Below are 20,381 nucleotides of genomic sequence, written 5' to 3' on the forward strand. Positions count from 1 at the left end.
GGCCTGGGTTAGACACCTCAATGTGGCAGCCTCAGAGACAGTACAAGCTGGAGAGAGGGCCTCTGCAGGCCAAGAGCCATTTCAGGAAGGAGGGTGGCCTGGCCGGTGGAGGGCTAGGATGGCCAAAGGGCAAGCTGCAGTGTGGGCAGAATGAAAGAGAAGATTCTGCCAGAGAGGAGACGCCTGCTTACGTCCCTGGCCCCCATGCAGGGGAAGTGTGTGCTTATGTGCAGGTGGTAGCCCTCTTTGCCACAGCAGGGAAATTATAAATTCTCTATCAGAGCTCATTCCACCCCATCAACTCCTGCTGGGAGCCCAGGGGCAGACTGGTGGATTGAGGAAGTTTCAGGAGTGCAGCAAATGGGACAGGGCCCTGACAGGAAGAGGGCAGGGGCACACTTCAGGCTCCTAGGGGTCCCCAATACCCAGAACAGAAAGACTTGCCCTGGCCCTGTTTCTGGACTGGAAAACCCACATGTCAGATGAGCCTGACCAGGATGGTAACTTGCTTAAAGTCTAGGTCAACCCAAAGGGTGCCCTGTCCAGTCCTAATGTCACTTGTACCCAGAAGAAGAGTACTCGTCCTGCAAGATTCTAATTAATTCAATACTGAAAGCAGATCTGTGCCAGGCCATATAGGGCAGAAGGGCGTATGCAGGCGGCATCTAACCTCTAAAGCTCTCTCATATTAGAGGGAGAGACAACACCCCGAGGTGCAATGAAATCATGTCTAAGACCCCCTGAGGGGACCAGAAGAGCTGCCTGGAGGGTTCAGGAAGGTGTCCCAGAGGATAGGACATTTAATCTGAGCCTGGAGAACTTTGCCAGGAACAAGGTTGGGGAAGGGGGAGCTGCCAGCACAGGGAACAGCTTGGGCCCAAGTCTGGGATCAGGAAAGGAAAAGACAGGGATGAGGAGTGGTGCAGTATTGGGGAACAGCATGGCAGTGACGAAGAGGGGCGGTGGAAGGGCCTGAGGCCTGGGCTGTAGCTCAAAATGTGTCAAGTAAGGTGCACCTGGGTGGCTCAGCAGTTGAGCATCTGCCTCAGGTTGTGATCCCGGGGTCCTGGGATCAAGTCCCACATCGGGACTTCCCATGGGGAGCCTGCTTCTCCCTCGGCCTATCTCGGCCTCTCTCTCTGTGTCTCTCAGGAATAAACAAATAAAATCTAGAAAAAAAAAATCTGTCAAGTGAGTGACTTATCAGATATGTGTCCTTGTTAGAAAGATCATCCCCTGCTAGAGTCACAGGGATCAGTGGATCTCTAGAACTATAAGCAAAACTGGGTAGATAAGGCACATTTTTTTGGAAGAAAAGGGTGAAGGCCTTTACCACAGTCTGTACTGGAAGCTAGACTGGAAGCTCTGTGAAGGATGGGAGGGGCCATGTCTGGTTCAGTTTCTGGTGTACGTCCAGCCTCTGGCAGAGTGCCTGGCACACCATTGATATTCAATATGTACATGTTAGATACAGAGATGAACTCACAAAGGGGTCTGTGGCCCAGGAAAAGTGGGGATGCCCAGGGGAGGGAAAGAAGCTGGAGGCAGGAGAGCAGATAAGAACACACAGGGCAGAGAGCAGTGTTTCCTGTGGGCAGGGATGGCATGGGAGCAGGTGCCATGCAGCAGGAGGTCTGGTTCTGCCACAGCTGAGAGGGGAGCACAGAAGGGTGCAGCAGGGCCAGAGGGGATGAGGGGGAGACACTAGACTTGGGCCATACAGGATTAGAACTGTCTGTAGGTATCCCAGGGGTGGGATCCCATATTCAGCCAGCAGCATGGGTCTGGAACTCAGGTACAAACAAAATGTCATGAAACTGGAGACAAGGTTATCAGCTAGGAAAGGGTAAAATTACCTACAAGTGGAGAGGAGAGGAGAGGAGGGGAGCCCCCAACACTGGAGAGTTCCAGTACTGATGGTGACTGAGAGAAAGTGGTCAGAGGGACAGGAGGACCAGGAGGGGGGCCGCAGGGGCCACAGAGCCAGTGGCACCCATGCCAGTGGCTGCAGTGAGGCATGGGGCTGGGAAGCTCTGAGGTCACCAGGGCTCTCAAGAGCCACAGCCATAGGTAGCATGGGAGTGTATTTAGAAGGCAGATTCCAGCAGGGCAGAGAGGCATGGAGGACGACAGGGTGGAGTCAGTGGACACGGGACTGACCCTGGATGATGGTGCAGGGTAGAAGCGGGCCAGGCAGCAGCTGAAAGAGGGACAGGCACACAGGGGTGGAGGGAAAGCTTTGAGAAGGGAAGTGATGGAAGAGAGTTGGTGGTGGAGAGAGAGGGAGGTGGAAGTCATCACTCAGGGCTGCCCAGATGCATCCTGGAGTCTGTCTTTCACCAAAGGTTGCCAAACGGGGGGCTTTCAGACACTGGGGCAGATCCTTTGGGAAGTTTTAGGGACAAGAGGGGACTTGCATAGGTAAAGCTGAGTTTGATAATCCAATTGCCTTCAAAGATCTTCATTAAACATTCACAGTCAGCAAGACACCGGACCACCAAAGCCAGAGGGGCCTGGAACCGCAAGGAGAAATGGGGCAGGGCCAGGAGGGAGGACTGAAGCCGGTCCCCCTTTTCAGGAAGGGTGAGGGCAGCCTGGTGGACAGAGGGAGGGGTGAGAGAGGGAGGGGAGCATCTTACCTGCCGTTGCCATACTTGATGCGGATGTCCCGGCTGCGGTTGAGCTCCTTGCCATCCTTGAACCAGCGGTAGGAGGGCTGAGGATTGCCCGCTGCTGCCTCGCACTTCAGTGACTGCTTCTCACCCACCTGTCCGGTCTGGCTCTTCATCTTCTTCAGCTTGGGCCGGGTGGCTGTGGGGTACAAGGCAGGGAGGTGAGCACAGGGGCAGGGGTGCAGTGCCAAGCACAAGCAGCAGAAAGAAGGCCACTGTCTTCAGGAGGTGGAAGGGTGGCCTGGGGAGCCTACCCTCCTGGTGTCATTTCCCAGTTCAGTTCAATTACTGTTCACAGAGGGTCCGCGGTGGTGTCAATGTAGCTACTACCTATGAAGCTTCCCTCACACTTGCAATGATACTTGGGGCTTTCGATACATTAGCTTAGGAAAAGAAACCCACGAGTTCACTGCAATGATGAAACCCCTTTACAGATGGGGACAACTGAGGCTAAGAATGCAGAAGTCACTTTCTCCAGGTGAACTGGGAATTCAAACCCAGATCCCCTTGACTCAGATGCTCATGATCTAACTCCTGTCCCAGATGCCCAGGCCTAGGCTGGGCCCAGAGGACACAGGAGGACCAAGATGACAGACACAGCTCCTGCCCTTAGGGAGGTCGGTCTGGCAGAAGGGCCGTAACCTGGCATTAGCATCACAGCATGGCCCCTGGAGGCTTGGAGGTGCTGAAACCAGAGGAAGGACCTCAATCCAGATTGGGGGAAGAGCTAACTTAGTCAAGAGCTAAGGGATGCTAAGACCCTAGGAGTGGCAGGAAGGGAGTGAGCCAGGCAGAGTCAGCATTGTGGCTTAGGAGAATCACATGGTCTGGAGAGGTAGGCTGATGTGAATGGGTCAGGTGGAGCAGCCATCTGGAGGACAAGGCCTGGGGCTATACTGGGGGACACAGGCCCCACTAGGGCTCCAGGCAAATGCTAGGCTCAGCAGCTTCTCCCATTTTTCTTTTCTTCTCTTCTTTCTCTTCTCCTCTTCTCTTCTCTTCTCTTCTCTTCTCTTCTCTTCTCTTCTCTTCTCTTCTCTCTCTCTCTTCTCTCCTCTTCTCCTCTCTCTTCTCTTTTTAAAGATTTTTATTTATTTGTTCATGAAAGACAGAGAGAGAGAGAGAGAGGCAGAGACATGCAGAGGGAGAAGCAGGCTCTTGAGGGGAACCTGATGTGGAACTCGATCCCAGGACCCTGGGATCACGACCTGAGCCAAAGGCAGACACTCAACCATTGAGCCACCCAGGTGGCCCTTCTCCTATTTTTCTTACACAGAATTCTATTTCCACATGCCCAGGTCTCCCATGCTTCATTTCTTTGCTGCCCTCCCCTTGACAACAACAACAAAAAAAAAAAAAAAAAGGAAAAAGTACTCTGTTCTCAGGAAGGTAAGGGCAAGCCCATGTTTCCTGCTGAGGTATGTAATAATTTCCACTGGGCAGCCCTTTATAGGTTACACAATGCTTTCATGCATGCTCTCGTTTGCTCCCTGAGCTCTGTGAGGCAAGTGTCATTGCCGACATAGATGGGGAAGATGAGACTCAGAGAGGTTAAGAAACTTGACCAAGGTCACATAGCCAGGCAGCCAGGCAGCTACAGAGCAGATCCAAAGCACAGGTATTTGTGTTTGCAACACAATGGGCCTGTAGCAGGCTGGTGTCTGCTTTTACAGCCTGTGTCTCTTTTGGGGGAATGGAGAAAATAACTGAAATTCTTCCATCAGCAGAAGGGAGGGTCTGTTAGGGCCAGGGAATTGTCTCGGGAATGAACGGTCCCGTCTCGGCTGACTCTGGAGGAAGGCAGCCAAGAGGGCCTGGCTATCGCCAGGGCTCCCTCACAGAACCTACCCCTGCATGGCTGCTTAGAAGCAGGCAGTAGATGGGAGAAGGTGCCTGGGGGGAGAGAGCAGAAAGAGAAAGAGCTCCTGAAGCTTCAAAAATGATATTACATAGACTAAAAAAACGACAGTGCTTATGAAATGCTTTGTTCGTTCTAGAAAATTAAAAAATACAGATGTATAAAAGAAAATAAAAATACTCAATTTTACCCAGAAGTAAGATACACACCCATACACGTGCATTGTAAATAAATGGGATCAGCATCAGTAACACATTTCTTTCATTAAATGAAAGAAATGTAAGCCTTTGAGTTTGGCCTTGATTATTAGCAACAGCATTTCCCACACTAATGTCTATGGGACGTGAATATCCAGAGAGATGATAATAAATAGACATTACTTGAGAAAAGGGTTCCATGAACAAACCAATTTGGGGAGCAGGTAGGTCAAGAGAGTTAACGAAGTATCATCACTGACTTTGGTATGATTTCCCAAAAAGGGTCTCACAACTTTTTTTCTCAGAACTCTTATAGAATTGCAAGGAAATAAAGTTAAATGGAATAGCTCTATAACCTAACTGGCGTTGGTCTATCTATCATCTATCTATCTATCTATCTATCTATCTATCTATCTATCTATCATCTATCATTTTATCTATCTATGTATCTATCATCTATCCACACATATTTTAATAATATCTTCACATAATTCAAAATCCAAGAAGTGTAAAAGGCTTTCTGACTTAAAACACAAGTCTCTGGGCAGCCGGGGTGGCTCAGCGGTTTAGCGCCGCCTTCAGCCAGGCTGTGATCCTGGAGACCCGGGATCGAGTCCCACGTCGGGCTCCCTGCATGGAGCCTGCTTCTCCCTCTGCCTGTGTCTCTGCCTGCCTCTCTCTCTGTCTCTCATAAATAAATAAAATCTTAAAAAAAAAAAAAAAAACAAAGTCTCCCTCTAACTTCTGACCACAGTCACACAGTTGCCTTTGCAGAAGGCAATCAATTTTATCAGTTGCTTTTATATCATTTCAGAGACATTTTATGCCTAGACAAAAAACTCTAGTATTCACACACATATTTTTAAACATTTTCATGGTTGCATAATATTCCTTTATTGGTGTGCCATAATTGATGTAACCAGTTCCTCTCCTGGAGTATTCAGCATGTTTTCTCCCCACTGCCACCTCATTACAAACAGGCCCAGCTTCATCCAGTACATATATTCAGTGTGCCCAGCTAGGACACACAGTGTTCATCCTTCGCACACATCTAGCATGTACTGCTGGACAGGCAGTGCGGCTCTTGACTCAGACTGCCTAGATTCAAAACCAGGCTTTGCTACTTAGCTTTTTGTCCTCAGGCCGCTGACCTAATCCTTTTGTGCCTCAGTTTCCTCATCTGTGAAATACGGGTAATCATCACAGCTCTGACCTCATGGGATGGCAGCTGTAAGGATTGTCTGAAACAATGCACATAAAGCTTGGCTTGCACAGAGCATTTAACAAAGGTTAGCTATTACTGCTTATTACTATCTACAATAATTTCCTAGGGCAATCTTCCTAAAAGTGGAATTGCTGCATCAAAAGGGTATGAGATCTTCCTCAGCTTTAAGCATTGCCAAATTGCCTTCTGGAAAGGTTGCACCAATTTGCACTCCCACTGGTGAATGACAGTGCCTGTTTTTTCCACACCCTCCCTAACATGAGGTATTATCACATAGTTAATCTTCGCCAATTAGCTAGGCAAAAGATAACGTCTCTTTGTTGTTGTAGTTTGCATTTATTTGATTCCTGGTGAGGCTGACCACTTTTCATAAATGTATTGTCTCATTGTATTTCTTCTTTTTGAACTGCCTGTTCATGTCTGTACTCTGTTTTTCTATTGGGTGCTCATCTTATTGATCTGTAAGAGGTTTTTAAAATAAATACCAAGGCTATTAACCTTTTGCTATATATATTTTTTCCCTAATTACCTGCTTCTTACAATTTTTAATGCTGGTTTTGGGGTATTTTTTTGGACACCCAGAGGTTTTATGTGTTGATCAACCTATTAGTCTGTTGGACTTTCTGGAATATCATTATTCTAAGTGTGACTAAAGTCCTGCCTCAGCATCCTTGCCCCCTACGTACATCACACTCTCCTTCATCTGCTTTCTCTGGGATCCCTATACTTCTTATCAATACTTCTTAACCTTAGATGCTACTGAGAACCACAGAGGAAGCTTTAAGAATTATGTAGGTGCCTGGAACATATCCTAGATCTTCTGAAGCAGAACCCGTGAAAGCAGGTCCAGGTGTGTGGGTTTTAAAGACATATGATATATAGCATAAAGGAAAGTGCACATATTGTAAGTATACAGTTCAAGGACTGGTGCCAAACTAAAAACATCTTCATGGGTGGCTTTCCTCTAAAGTTGGGTTGACACCTGGTGATCTAACAACCTTTTGATCAACTAGTGACCTCCAACTAGTCTCCTCCTCCTTCTCATTAACTGGGGACATAGAGAGCTCCTCTCAAGTTCTAGAGTGCCTCCCCCCACCGCATGGGGAGTACTGACCTTTCTTGCAGTTCTAAGACAAGGGGCCTCCTGTCTTCCACCCACATGGTGGGAAGAAATGGTAGTCACTCTACTACCTTGTTTCCTGACATGAGTCCTTTTTTTTTTTTTTTAAAGATTTATTTATTTATGATATACAGAGAGAGAGAGAGAGAGAGAGAGGCAGAGACACAGGAGGAGGGAGAAGCAGGCTCCATGCCGGGAGCCTGACGTGTGACTCGATCCTGGCACTCCAGGATCGCGCCTTGGGCCAAAGGCAGGCGCTAAACCGCTGAGCCATCCAGGGATCCCCCTGACACGAGTCCTGATACAATACTATGCATGGAGCTTGGGACCATTGCTAATGGTGGTGGTGATGGGGAGAGCATGGTGACAGACTGACCCCAGAAACAGCAGGCATGACCTCATTTTAGGGAGCCTGAGGAACTGGGGGCTGCAAAGGCATTCCTTGTCCCCAGTAGAAAATCCAGGATCGCATTACAGATCATAAGGAGCCTACTCTGTCTGGTGAGAATCCTCTGTGACCTGACAGCCACTTCTTGATAGTATACTCACTTCAGAACAACCCCATCTAGTTCACTTGTTCCTCATTTGTTCATTCATTCAACTTACTGCATGCCAGGCACTGTTCTGGGTCCTAATATACAGTAGTGACCAAGACAGGTAAGATTCCTGCTCTTAGGGAACTCAAGTTTTTTTTTTTTTTTTAATTAAAGATTTTATTTATTTATTCATGAGAGACAGAGAGAGAGAGAGAGAGAGAGAGAGGCAGAGACACAGGCAGAGGGAGAAGCAGGCTCCATGCAGGGAGCCTGACATGGGACTTGATCTGGGTCTCTAGGATCCTGCCCTGGGCTGAAGGCGGCACTAAACCGCTAAGCCACCTGGGTTGCCCCGCAGAACTCAAGTTTTAGGGAGGAGGATAGACAACAGGAAATAATCAATAGGGACCATGAGGCAGTAATAAGTAGCTGGATAAAGATCTCGAGGTGGGAATGAGCTTGGTGAGTTCAAAGGCTAAAAGAGGCCCATGTGGCTGGAAGATTCTGGAAGGTAGGGGTAGTAAGAGAGGACCCTAGAGAGGCAGACCCCATGACCGATGTGAGGCTGTATGAGCCAGCCAAGAAGTCTGGATTTGTTTTGCCCCCCCCCTTTTTTTTTTTTACTTCTTATGTGCCTATTTGGATTGCATTATAGTCCTATTCAACAGGACTGGTTTAAAGGATGGTAAAATAAAAATAACCATACACTTGAATCATGCCACATTCTTTTTTTTCCCCACCTTCTTTACAAAGAGTCTTCTTTCACATCTATTAACAGTTCCTCACAAGACTCATCTGAGATACTAAAAACCATGCCCCCTGCTCTAACGGTGTCTAGTCCTGGTCCCTGTTCACAGAAATATTAGTTCACAGCTCTCTGAAAGCCAAAGATGTGCTTTTTGAAAGGGAATAGGACCCTGAGAACAGGCTGCATTTTTTTTTTTTCAATCAGGCAAGTCCCTTGAGGGGAGGGGAAGGAGCTCAGGAGACGGGAAAAAGAAGACCCTTGAGGTGGCACTCAGAACAACACCCAGAGGACCCCTGTACTCTCACTCCTGGGCCCAGAGCCTCCTTAGGCTTTCTATGGTGAGAGGCATGGATAAGCTCTCCAAGATGGCCCAGATTTGTTTGGTAAATACGATGGGAAAATATCAGAGGCTTACAAGTCAGGCAATAACTTGATCTTACTTTGTACATTTTAAGGTCATTCTTACACTGAGCCACCACTGCTTCTTCCACTGTGGCTTCCAGCTTCTGAATCCAGTACCAGCCCCTTGAGACACCCAGGACTAGGCGAAAGAGGCTGTTCACACAGCAGACTTTTGAGGACTGGGAGGTAGTGCTTATGGGGCCTAAGACATGAGTGGGTCAGCTCTGACTCCTGCCTGGACACTCTTTCTGAGCTGGATCTAGTATTGTCTGATGGCTGATATAGTATTGTCTGATGGTGATATGGCTGAGGACCCAAAATGCAAAGCTGTTGTGAGATACGGAGATCATGGTACTGTGTCCCAAGAAGGTCTTGGGGCAGAGCTAAAACAAGCAGAGGAATAGGCTTCCTGGTTTGGATAGGATTTGTCAGGGGAAGAGCTGGAGCAGCCCAGTGGGCAGGCACGCACTCCAAGTCAGTTGACGTGTGTTTACTGAGTGCCTACTGTAGGCCAGTTTCTGTGCTTTGTCCTGGACAGAAATGATCTGGCCATGTAAGAAGCAACCCCTCCCACCGCTCAAGGAGTTTAGTTTGTCCCTCTCTGTTATTGTTTTGTTACATAAGAAATACATTTTTATTGTAGAAAATTATACAAGTAAGGGAAAAGAAAGGCACTTTAAACCCATTCAGTTACCACCAGGGAAAAAACCACTGTCAACATTTTCAAGTACCTCCTGCAAGACTTTTCTAAAATGTTTTATACCCGACTCTTTAGTAAATATATTGTAAAAACATTTTCCCAAATCTAGAAATACAAATCTAAATCATTTTAATGGTCATATAATGTCTCATTGTTCAGATGAATTGGTTAGGTTGTCTCCAACATTTTGCTAATGTTAACAATACTATAATAAACTCTGCAAATTCAGCTTTATAGCCAAAGGAAGGAGCCACAGTCCCGAGAGTCTGCATTTCCCCACATAGAGAAAGGATGCTCAAAGGCCCCCCGGCACACAGATGAGAGACATCAGGTAGAAGAGGGGGGTCTGTGTGTACAACAAAGGAGGTCCCAAGACGGTCACTGATACCCTGCTTCCCTGTGGCTGCTCCTTGCTCGTAGGTGGAAGGGCAGGCAGCAAGCTGATGGCCTAGGTGGCCTTTGGATGTTGAGCAGCCCTCCCTTTACCTCCCTTGAGGTCTCCTCTGCGGACCCAGCCCTCTCTGCTGAGCTTCCATGCTCCCTGAGAGCTCCTCAGCCAGCCAGCTCCCTTCCTCCTGGCACAGTGCCCATCAAAGCAGCAGGACTAGGGCTCTCTGGAGTGGGGATATGGGAACATCTCCTTTGGCAGCTTTACAATAACAAGAGGAAGATCTCTCAAGGATGACCCAGACTGCCACAGAGAGATTTCCCTTGAGGATGGGTCCAGTAGAACCTTAAGATAGATCACAATTGCCACAAGCTGGGCCACACATGGGGTATCTGGTGGCTTCTGCTTCCTTATCACCTGATGCCAAGCCAGGGCATCCAGCCTGTATCTGCTCAAGAGGGAATCCCTACCAAGCGTCACACTGAAGATAACAACAGCAACAACAGTCAGGACTGCTCTATTCCCACATCCCAGCCCCGAGGCCAGGAGGTACCGCTGCTGCCAGCAGCTTGACCTCATTCCTCTCGGTAGTGGGCGGTGGGTGCGGAGCCTGCTGAGATCTGAGGGCAAGACAGACGCCCAGGACAGAGCCAGGCAGCCCAGCCGGGGAGGACCTGACCCAGCCTCCCTCCTAGCAACTGGGGCGGGGGGGGGGGGATGGCAGGGGGAGCGGACTCTTAAAAGGGTTAATGATCCTCACCTCATGACTAAGGCTGAGCAGTCCCCTTTGCAGGGCAACACCTGGAGACAATGCGGCCAGCCTGCCTGGCATCAAAGTCTCCCACTGTCACGCTGCTGGTTGGCTGCGGGCTGGCCCCCTCCCCACCCCTTTCCTATCCATAAAGTGACTGCAGCCTATTGGAGGTTAATTACAGACTCCAAGTTCAAATGAGAAAGAAAAGAGCAGCTAAAAATGCAGCTGGTTTAAATGGGCACAGAGAGCCTTCTCTGTGAAACAGGTAGCCAGGTATCCTCCCTGTGGCCCGCAGAAGAGCCATTCATACTCACAGGCCAGGCCCTCCAAAGGGAGTGTGTGCCCTGCTGGGCCTCTTGGCTGAGCCACATCTCCTCAGCCAACCAGCCTGGTGCCTGGGCTTGCCCTGCCCTATTCTCACAACCATCCAACAAATGCCCACCTCTAATGATCCTTCTGATGTATCAGGCACCTACCTACCTGGCATCAGGGATATGGTGCTGAGGCACACAACATGGCTCCTGCCCTTGACTCGGGCTCTGCCTCCTGCCTAGGGCTCCACTGATACTGGCAGGGAGCAGAGCCTCACAGGGGACCATTTCCTTGTATCAGTGAGAACCAGCCCAGGCCTGATGGGCTTTCAGCTCTACACCAGCTACCTCAGTACAAGGTGGAGAACCAGGGCCAGGGCCATCAGGGGAAGGGAGCTAAGAGGGGAGGCAGAGCCTGTTCCAGAAGGGCCAGTACAGAGGGAGGAGGAGGGAGGGAGGAGGAGGAGACAAAGCTTGGGAGTTCCAACACCACCAGAGACCGCTCCCACCTTAGAGCTTCTCCTGCTCATCTAGGAGCACCCATCCTATACCAACCCTATGGTACATGTGCAGAGCATAAACATGCCTGGCCTGACCACCAGGCTCCCTGGCCCCTCTACCCCCTCCACCAGAAGTCAGGCACCCTGACAGAAACGCTGGCTTCCCTGGGGCTCCACCACAGCAGAGATGCTTGGCCTCCAGGGGGGGCTCGGGCCTGAGATGCGGGAACATGAGTAGCAGAGATTTTGGGGGGGGGGTGTCAAGAGATGTCACCTACGTCTGGGAGACACGGTTCACAGGGCAGAGGTGCCCATTGCTGGGCAGCAGTTGGTACTCAGCACAGACACGCAGTCTCCCTGGGTTCCTCCCAGTACTTGGGGCACAGACACCCAGAGTTAGCACAGATGAGGCACAGCGGCAGCAGCACGGCAGGAGAGGGAAGAGCAGCTAGCTGGGAACACTGCAGTTTAGCTCTTTGTCTCCATCTCCCGATTTCCCAGCTTCTGCTCTTAGGTAAGTGGTTTGGCCTCTCTGGGCCTCAGCTGACTCATCTGTAAACCGCTCTCTGCCTCCTTTAGAGGAAGGGAGGAAGAGAAAGCTCTATACAGAGGGATGGAAGGCTTCTTACCACACTCACCCCTTCCACTGCTGGTGGAAGGGTGGACAGAGCAGAGAGGACAGCACTGGAAGGCCTTTACCGTTTGCCCAAGCTGTTTAATCTCCCCACTGGGGAAGGCTGGGCTCCAGGCCCAAGTCTCGGGTCCAGGCCCGGAGAAGCCTTGGTGGGGGGCGCCTGCAGCTGCTGCACGAGGGCCGCCCCTTGCTCAGGGAACCCAGAGAGAGAGCCAAGGAGATCCCAGAGCCCCGGTCCCCTTCAGGATGGGCTGCTCTTCCCACCTCCTTGGCTTGGCTGAAGAAAGTTATTTCTGAAGCTTTGGGTCATGAGGAAATGGAGTGGGGGTGGAGAAAGGGGAAGCACCTCACACACCAGACAAGACCGGCTTTTCAGTCTGGGGTACACGCAAAGCCGCAGGATGATCTCAGGGCTGCTTTAGGCAGGCTCTGCCAAGCTCACGAGTAAGAAAAAGCGGCATCTTTGTATTAAAGCAAAGAGACATACGATGGGGATTTTTAAGATAAAAATAAAAGAATTCCAAGAAACACTGGATTTCGGGGAGGGGGGGTAGGTCTTAGCAGGCACCATACAAGCAAGATACTTGCCCATGTGCTCAGTGAATGCAGATACCACGGTGCGTGCAGGGGGCCCAGGTTGCCAGAGGCCAAGCCTCCTCCCCTTCAAGCCCATCAACAAGCATGGAGAGCCCGCATAGGCATTCTACGGGCTTGGAGGGCTGAAATGCGGGCCTTGTGGTCCAGGCTAAGGAGAGATGGCGCCTCGGGGTGGGGGGTTGTGGGGTGAGGGGAGTAGTGGGAGGAACTCACCCCAAATGCTTAGATATTTAGTTGCTGGCTCAAACAGAACATATGGGAAACCAGGTTCCCCATTTCGCTTAAGACCACCCTTTCTCCTGGGTTCCCCCCTTCTAGTCCCCTTGTCACCTGTGACAACTGTGTCTCTCTTGACTCTCTCCAGGGTTCGAGAGCATTCACCTTCCACCAAGCCTCATATTTTCCTAACCCTTCCAGTCTGCCAGGTCCTGCTCCAGGGCATACTGCTCCCAGCACCCCGACTACCAATCCACTAGCTGTGAACATAGGGAAGATTCTCCCCTGAGTGCCTCTCTATCCTTCTGAAACTTCCCATGGCCCCATGACGTCTACAGAAGAAAGGCCACTGCCTGTCCTGGCTGAGAGCCAGGGTCCTTGAGGGAAGCTTGCTGGGCCAGGGACTTGGCCCCCTTCCCCTACACACCTGTCTGCTTTTCCCCCTATCACTTGCCTTCAGGAATAGTATATTCCAGGCAAACCAAATCGCTGGCCGCCCCCCAACTCTGCCTGTTCTGTATCCTGCCTGCCTCTGCACCTCTGCTCCTGCTCTCCCGACACTCCATTCCCCACACAGAAGCACAGTTGAGAGGGTCACACACACAGGCTGTGGGGGTCAAACTGCTCTTGGGTTGCATCCTGGCTCTGCCCAGTGTCTTGTGTAACCAATAAAGTTACTTAACTTTTCTGAGCCTTTATTTCCTTGTCTGTAAAACAGGGACAATCTCACCCACCTCATGATTGTGGCTGGAATTAAACGGGGGTGAGGTCTGTCAAGAGCTGCACAGTACCCGGAATGAGAGTTCCATAAGTGGTGGCACCTCAGGATGCCTCAGGATCAACTCTGGTGCCAATGCCCTTCTCCAGACCACCCAGCCAGGAGCAAACTCCGCCTCACACAGACCCCCCTGAGCATTTCCCCTGCCCTATATTTGGGGCTTCCTATCTTGGAGAAGACTGAGTTCTTGACTTTCTATCTAGACTGTGGGGACCTCGGGGATAGGATGCATTGGAGAATCATTCTATTCCTGGCACCTGGCACTGAGTAGGTGCTCACTCTTCATTGCTCATTGGCCAAAAAATGAATTAATCATGTAGGACTGGATTGTGACTGGTGGTACTTCACAGGGGCCCAGAAAAAGACGGCTGCAAGCACTCAGGGGAGGGTGGGGCCTCTCCATGGCTCATCTCAGAGACCCTTCCCTCCCAACGCTCCCTCCTGACTCAGTGCTCTCCTTCCTCCTTTGTCCAGACAGACATCTCCCCCAGGACAGCAAAGCAGGTGATAAAATAGGGACTTTGGGCAGCCCCGGTGGCGCAGTGGTTTAGCGCCGCCTGCAGCCCAGGGCATGATCCTGGAGACCCTGGATCAAGTCCCATATCAGGCTCTCTATATGATGCCTGCTTCTCCCTCTGCCTGTGTCTCTGCCTCTCTCTCTCTCTGTATCTATGAATAAATAAATAAAATCTTAAAAAAAAATAAAATAGGGACTTTGCCAAGAACTGCTCTTGCCTGGTCTACCAGACTGCCCAACCACCAAGGGGCCCCTGGCCGCAAGTGGGAAGCTCAGCCAGGGCAGCCTCTTTCCACAAGACTGCCCTCTTCAATTAAGAGAGAGGCCAGAAGGGTCTCCGTGTATGGGAGTGAAAGGGCTTGGAAATGTTCTCCTTCATTTGTGCACTCAAGTACGAATTGGACACTCGGCACATGTCAGATGCTGAGGGTCAAGCTGACATGGTTTTGGCCCTGGTGGAGATTCTAGCTGAGTAGGGTGTTGCACATACTGTGGGATGGGCACTGGGATGGGGAGGTGCTGGGGGCGGGCACAGAGATGCCCCGACCCTCCCTCCTTATCCTGGGGCGGGATGCACCTTGCGGAGGAAGCAGAGTCAGAAGGACGACAGGAGTTAGCCAAAAGAAGGGAAATATTGCTCCAGGCAAAGGGAATGATAGGTTCAAGAGACCGAGGCATGAGATCACAGTGCACTCAAGGAACTCTGAGAAATTCTTGACTGGATCACTGTATGTGAGGGTGGAGACATGAGGCTACGGGGGACCAGAGAGGGGGCAGTGCCTCCAAAACTGCTGCTCTTGTTCTTGGCCTGGAACTGCCAAACCCTTTGCCTTGTTGGTGTATGGATATCTTTCTCTGGGCCTCGGTTTCCCTGTCTGTACAGTGAAGGGACTGCACCATGAGCTCAGATCCAGCCTCACCTGACTGCACCAGAAATGGCAGATAAGGCTGTTTCAGATAAGTCTAAACTCACAAGCCTGACCTTCAGCGAACCCACTTTTTGGCCTGGTTGGTCTCTCCACCCCCCACACTGTGTAGGGCAGCATAGTTTCAGGACTGCACCTTATTTCCCAGCATCCTCTGTTATGCACATTTGTTCAAGTGCTTTCCTTAGCCCAGCCCGTCAGAGCCCTCCACCACAGTCCTTCCATCCTCCAAGGTCTATTGGAACTCCATCTCCTCCAGGAAGCCTCCCAAATTTCTCCAATGGGAATGAGTCTCTCCTCTCCATTCTGTGTCAGCCCTGGCCAGGGGCAGCCTTGCAACTGCAGTTAGGTCTGACTATGCCTATCTTGTCCTACCAGGTGGCAAGCCCATTCCCCAATGATGGCCTGTAGCCCCCAAGCACCATGCCTGGCCCTGAGAGGTTGGTTCAATATCCGTGAGCCTGACAGGCTCCCTACAGGGCTCTGGTCTGGGAGGCTAGCTGCCCAGCTCCACCAATAGTTCCCATATTTCACCATCACAATCAACTAGAGGACTGGCTACAACATACAGAGTGGCCCCAGCACCAGTTTCTGTTGGCCGGCGGTAGGACCCAAGAATTTGCATTTCTAGCAAGTTCCCAGTTTATGCCTTAAATCAGGCTCCTGCTGATTTGAACATTGACCCTTTGCACAAAGGACTCAATAGGACCAGAAAACCACCCAAACTTGTGCCAGATCTAGCTGGACCCTCCGGACCACGTGCTTGTGTTTTGGCTTGGCAGCTTCACCCTAAAACCTCAGTCTTCCAGGAACACTTGCCTGTGGGTGCAACCTCAGGCCTTGGGGCTGCCCTCTCGTGTCAGTGCTCCATGGTTCCTGTTCACGCCTTACTGCCACTGTCACGCTGCAAGCTCCTCAAGTCACCAGGACTCAACCTGCTCATTCTGTATCCCCTACCCTGCCCAAGAGCCCAGGAACTTACTATCTGGCTGGCTTGAGGTGACAGGAAGGACCCACTCCTATACATGGACTAATAGAGCATCCTATGTCCCTCACTGGTTTTTCTTGGGGGACACAAACTGGAAGAGCCCAGAGACAGGTGATGTGTGCATGTGAGGCAGGGCAGGGGGCAGACCTGAGCCCGGTGACACCTCCACTAATTCATGGCCATATCACGGGCAACTCATGAACTCTTCTTGCTTCTGTTTTCTCGCCTATAAAGTGGGGATGATAAAATAATACCCAGGCTTCCTAGAACCAGTCCTGGCAGGTAGTAAGTGCTCAGTGAAGGAAAGCTGCTCTCCCTCACCTCCACAGCAGGTTGGGCGTGAACATGATCCTACCTCTTAGAAGGAAGGCCCTTTCTTGCCCGGAATCTGGATTCCACTCAAATGTCTCCTCTTCTGTGAAGCCCTCTCGACACCTTCCCAGGAGAACAAATTCTCCTCCTCACCATACAGTGTCCACTTCTCTGGCTTTACACTTGGTTCTTTTTTTTTTTTTTTTAAGATTTTATTTATTTATTCATGAGAGACACAGAGAGGCAGAGACACAAGGCAGAGAGAGAAGCAGGCTCCATGCAGGGAATCTGATGTAGGACTCAATCCTGGGACCCCAGGATCATCCCTTGGGCCGAAGGCAGGCGCTCAACCACTGAGCCACTCGGGCGTCCCTACACTTGGTTCTAATCACAGGTATTTGTGCAAAGATCTCTCTGAACTTTCTGAGGGCAGGGGCTATGATTTGTTCATGGAACAGAAGCTCAGTGGAAGTTTGCAGAAGTGAATTGACAAGAGTGAAAGCACCTGTGTTTGTAGGGTTACCACATGGCCAGGACCTGGACGTCTTTGTAAATGGCTGCGCCAAGGCTGCATTGGAGGAAGACAGGGAGGACACACTGCACTAGACTCTGCTAAGTTCTAAATGGTGTGCTACAGGCTCAGAAACGGTGGGCAAGTACAATGGGAATGTGATTCTGATGGGCTCCAGGCCTCAAGTTTTGGCAATGCTTTGCTAGCTTTAAAATAAAAAAACACACAAAAAACCCCCAACCCTCTCTTCTCTATGCCAGCTGTCCTTTCAGGTCAGCCTTGTGGGCTGGAGAGCAGAGGAAGCCAGGAAGGGGAGTGGGGCTGACCAGGCATGGGCATCCACACTGGGAAGCCCACCTCCAGCCAGAGCTCGGGCTTGCCCACTCTAAGGTCAGGGCTGCCCTAACTTGGCCGTGGAGCTCCTGAACCAAGGGCAGAAGGCAGTAATAGGAGTCAGCTGGGGACTCCTGCCAGTATTTGAGCCTGAAGACCTCTGCTTCCCACAAAGCTGCTGCTTCTTCCTCCAGCAGCTAGCTCATGGAGTCCACACAGGTCAGCAGGCCTGAAGGAAGGTACCAGCTCATACTTTTTAAAGGCAGAACATCCCCTCTGTGTGCAGTTTGAAGCCCTCAGTCTGATTTCACTTCCATCCCAGACCTAGTGGCCACCCAGTTCCCCCACCACACCCCAGGTGACTCACTGCTCTACCCCATCCTTACTGCTGTGCCAGTCTCTCTGTCCCCTCATCCCCCGTGCTGGGTGCCTGAGACCCGGGCTGAGGGCCGACGAGTCCTGGTCTATAAACTGCTTTGAGCTGCCAGGATGAAAGACTGCTGCAAAAGTACAAAGTCACTCTCTGCTTGTTAGTATTGATCCTAACGAACTCTCTGGTGCCAGGGAGCTGGAGCAGAGCATGAGGCACATGCTGAGCCCCAGAGTGCCAGGAGGACCTCTCTAGGTGCCTAGCTCAGCAGGGTCAGCTTGGAGCCAAGGCCAGAGTTGGAGACTGCCAAAACAACCGACAGGTGCGGCTCAGACATGTGTATGTGGGCACAGAGCCACCTCGGACCCAACCCAGGACAGCCTAAAGAGTAGTTTTTCCTAGAAGTCTGGGTGCTCTTTTTACCAGAGGCAGGAGACGGGAAAGATGGGAGAGAAAGAACTTGCACGGATTTCTTTGTGCCCATTCAAATGAGATGTGTCCAGAGTTCTCAGCTGATGATGCTAATCCACCTTCATACTCCAGGACACCTGGGCTGAAGACCAAAGCGTGGCCCCTGTTCTTCTGTGGGCAGATGCAACTTCCCAATTCACAAGGTGTTCCAGCGGAGGGGCCTTTTCCATCCATCCCTGATTGGTCTTTCAGGAGGGTACACAGAAAAGGCCAGTGACTTAGAATCTAATTCTGAAGTCCTTCAAAACCATAATAGCCCCCTTCAGGGGTTATCAGTTTCTTTGGGGCCAGCTCCCTCCCCCACAACGCCAATCTCATAGCTCTCTTCACTTTGGGATACTCAGAGACACAGGGCCTGTGGGCTGAGGCTCTGCCCTTGCCATGGAAAACGTAAGAGTTGAGAGCAGAACCCATTTCTAGGAGCCCATGGAGGGAGGGTAGTGCCTGGGGTCACAAAGAGGCAGACCCCAGGTACAAGAGTAAGTTTATTACCTCCTCTTAATACTGCTGGCAAGGCCATGCCAGCTACCTACCTCCTCAGTCCCCGGGTATAAAGGGAAATGAGGGGTGGGAGGTACTGGCCCCAGGTAGGGACAGCAGGCTTCAACCCCACTAACTCTCACTAAGTCATGGAGTGGAGCTCATACCTGCAGTCAGCCCCACCTGGCACTCCTGTGCTGAGGCAGAAGAGAAGCCTATTTCCCCAGGGTGGCCTGGGTGTGTGTGTTTGGGGTACTTCTCCTGCTGTTTGCCAAGGAGGAGATGGAGTCTGCTGGATGTGTGGTGGGTGGGTGTGGAGCCAACTCATTAATATCCCCTTCTCCTTCTTCCTTTCTCCCTCCCACTTTCCAGATCCTACCCCATCACACCCAGCCATCTAAGCTGAAGATTTTAGTGGGTAACTAACTCTCCGTGTCTGCACCTCCTAGTCTTTCAACCAAATGTGGCTAAGACCCCCCTCCCCCCCGCCCCATGCAGCTGCCCAGTGCCCATGTTCTTTGCCATTGGGGTGCTCTGAGCATGTAATAAGAGGACCCTGCAGCCTCAGGTGGGCCTGGAGGGGAATTATGAGGAAGGTCTCTAGCTCTCCAGGCCACTGTTGACTTAAGCACTGATTCTACTGGGTTTGAAATCAGACCCCCTAGTCACATCATAAGCTTAAGAATGGTGCCTCTCACTGACGTGATACTTTCTCTTGATACCTTGTTTTGGAACATGACCCTCCCCCATGACTTCTCCATTCCAGAGAGTTCCAGGTCTCCAAAGTTCCTCTAGCCCAGGCCTTGGGTCTGTTTGGTGTCTGCTCACCAGCCAGCTCCCTTAAGGAAGTCATTCTGAAGAGCTGGCTTTCCCCTCAGAAGCAGGGAATAAGATGAAGCAGAGAAGAAAAAAGCAGGAAAGACTACAGTTAGATATCACGATGATACTTGCTCACAGGAGTAGAAGATTCTGGAAGAGATTGTTGAGAGGCCTGTGGACTCTTCTACTCATAGTCTAGTCCCACCTCTGCCCTAAAGCATACTCTACCCTTGGCAGTAGGCATTCTCATTTCCCTGGCACTATTGATTCTCACCCATTGAAGCCCACCAAGTGGCTCCCTTGACATTGAGGAAGGTAGCCTTAACTAGTCAGCCTTCCAAGGTGCCCATGATTGGATGTGTTTGCAGTGGGTAGGGAGGGGGAGAAAAGGGGCAGATCACTGAGCCAAATTCATAAATTCTGACCCTGACAATAGGCACCCTGAAATTCTTCAGGTCTCAGATTGGGAGCTAATCCTACACTATACATGCCCAGCTTCTGCTGACCCTCATACTACTCAGGGCAGACCATAGTGTCTGTTTCCTTAGGGTGGACTCCTAGACACGGTTGCCTAGCAGAGATAGGCAAAGAGGCGTTCTTTTTCTTTTTTTAAGATTTATTTATTCATTTGAGAGACAGAGAGAAGGAGAGAGTTGAGCATGGAGGGCAGGTAGAAGCAGAGGGAGAGAGAGAGAATCCCAGGCAGACTCCCCACTGAGCATGGAGCATGACACGGGGCTTGATGCAGAGGGGCTCCATGTGGGGCTCAATCCCACGACCTCAAAACCATGACCTAAGCCAAGATCAAGAGTAGGAGCCTTAACTGACTGAGCCACCTAGGGGCCCCAAGGGGCGATCCTTATAAAGAAGACAACATAGTGCTGGCCTTTCACTATCCCTAGCTCCTACTTTCAACCAGGCTGAAGGCAACGTTTGAGTCCTGGCTTTCCCTAACAGAGAGACCTCAGAGACTACCTTACTACTCTTCCCCCCTCATTATATAGAAATTTAGAAAAGG

At 50.8% G+C, this 20,381-nt stretch overlaps 1 protein-coding gene across 5 annotated transcripts in view; it reads right to left on the minus strand.

The window, feature by feature from the left end:
• The window catches only part of NRG2 (neuregulin 2), a 243,112-nt gene that overhangs the window by 33,999 nt on the left and 188,732 nt on the right, over positions 1 to 20,381 (minus strand). For all 5 annotated transcript variants that reach the window (XM_049101755.1, XM_035713846.2, XM_035713844.2 and 2 more), the window contains one exon: positions 2,640 to 2,811. In XM_049101755.1, the coding sequence (XP_048957712.1) occupies positions 2,640 to 2,811 (172 nt within the window). The remainder of the gene's footprint in view (positions 1 to 2,639; positions 2,812 to 20,381) is intronic.

The sequence above is a fragment of the Canis lupus genome, chromosome 2 (assembly GCF_003254725.2).
Source record: "Canis lupus dingo isolate Sandy chromosome 2, ASM325472v2, whole genome shotgun sequence".
Classification (NCBI taxonomy): domain Eukaryota; kingdom Metazoa; phylum Chordata; class Mammalia; order Carnivora; family Canidae; genus Canis; species Canis lupus.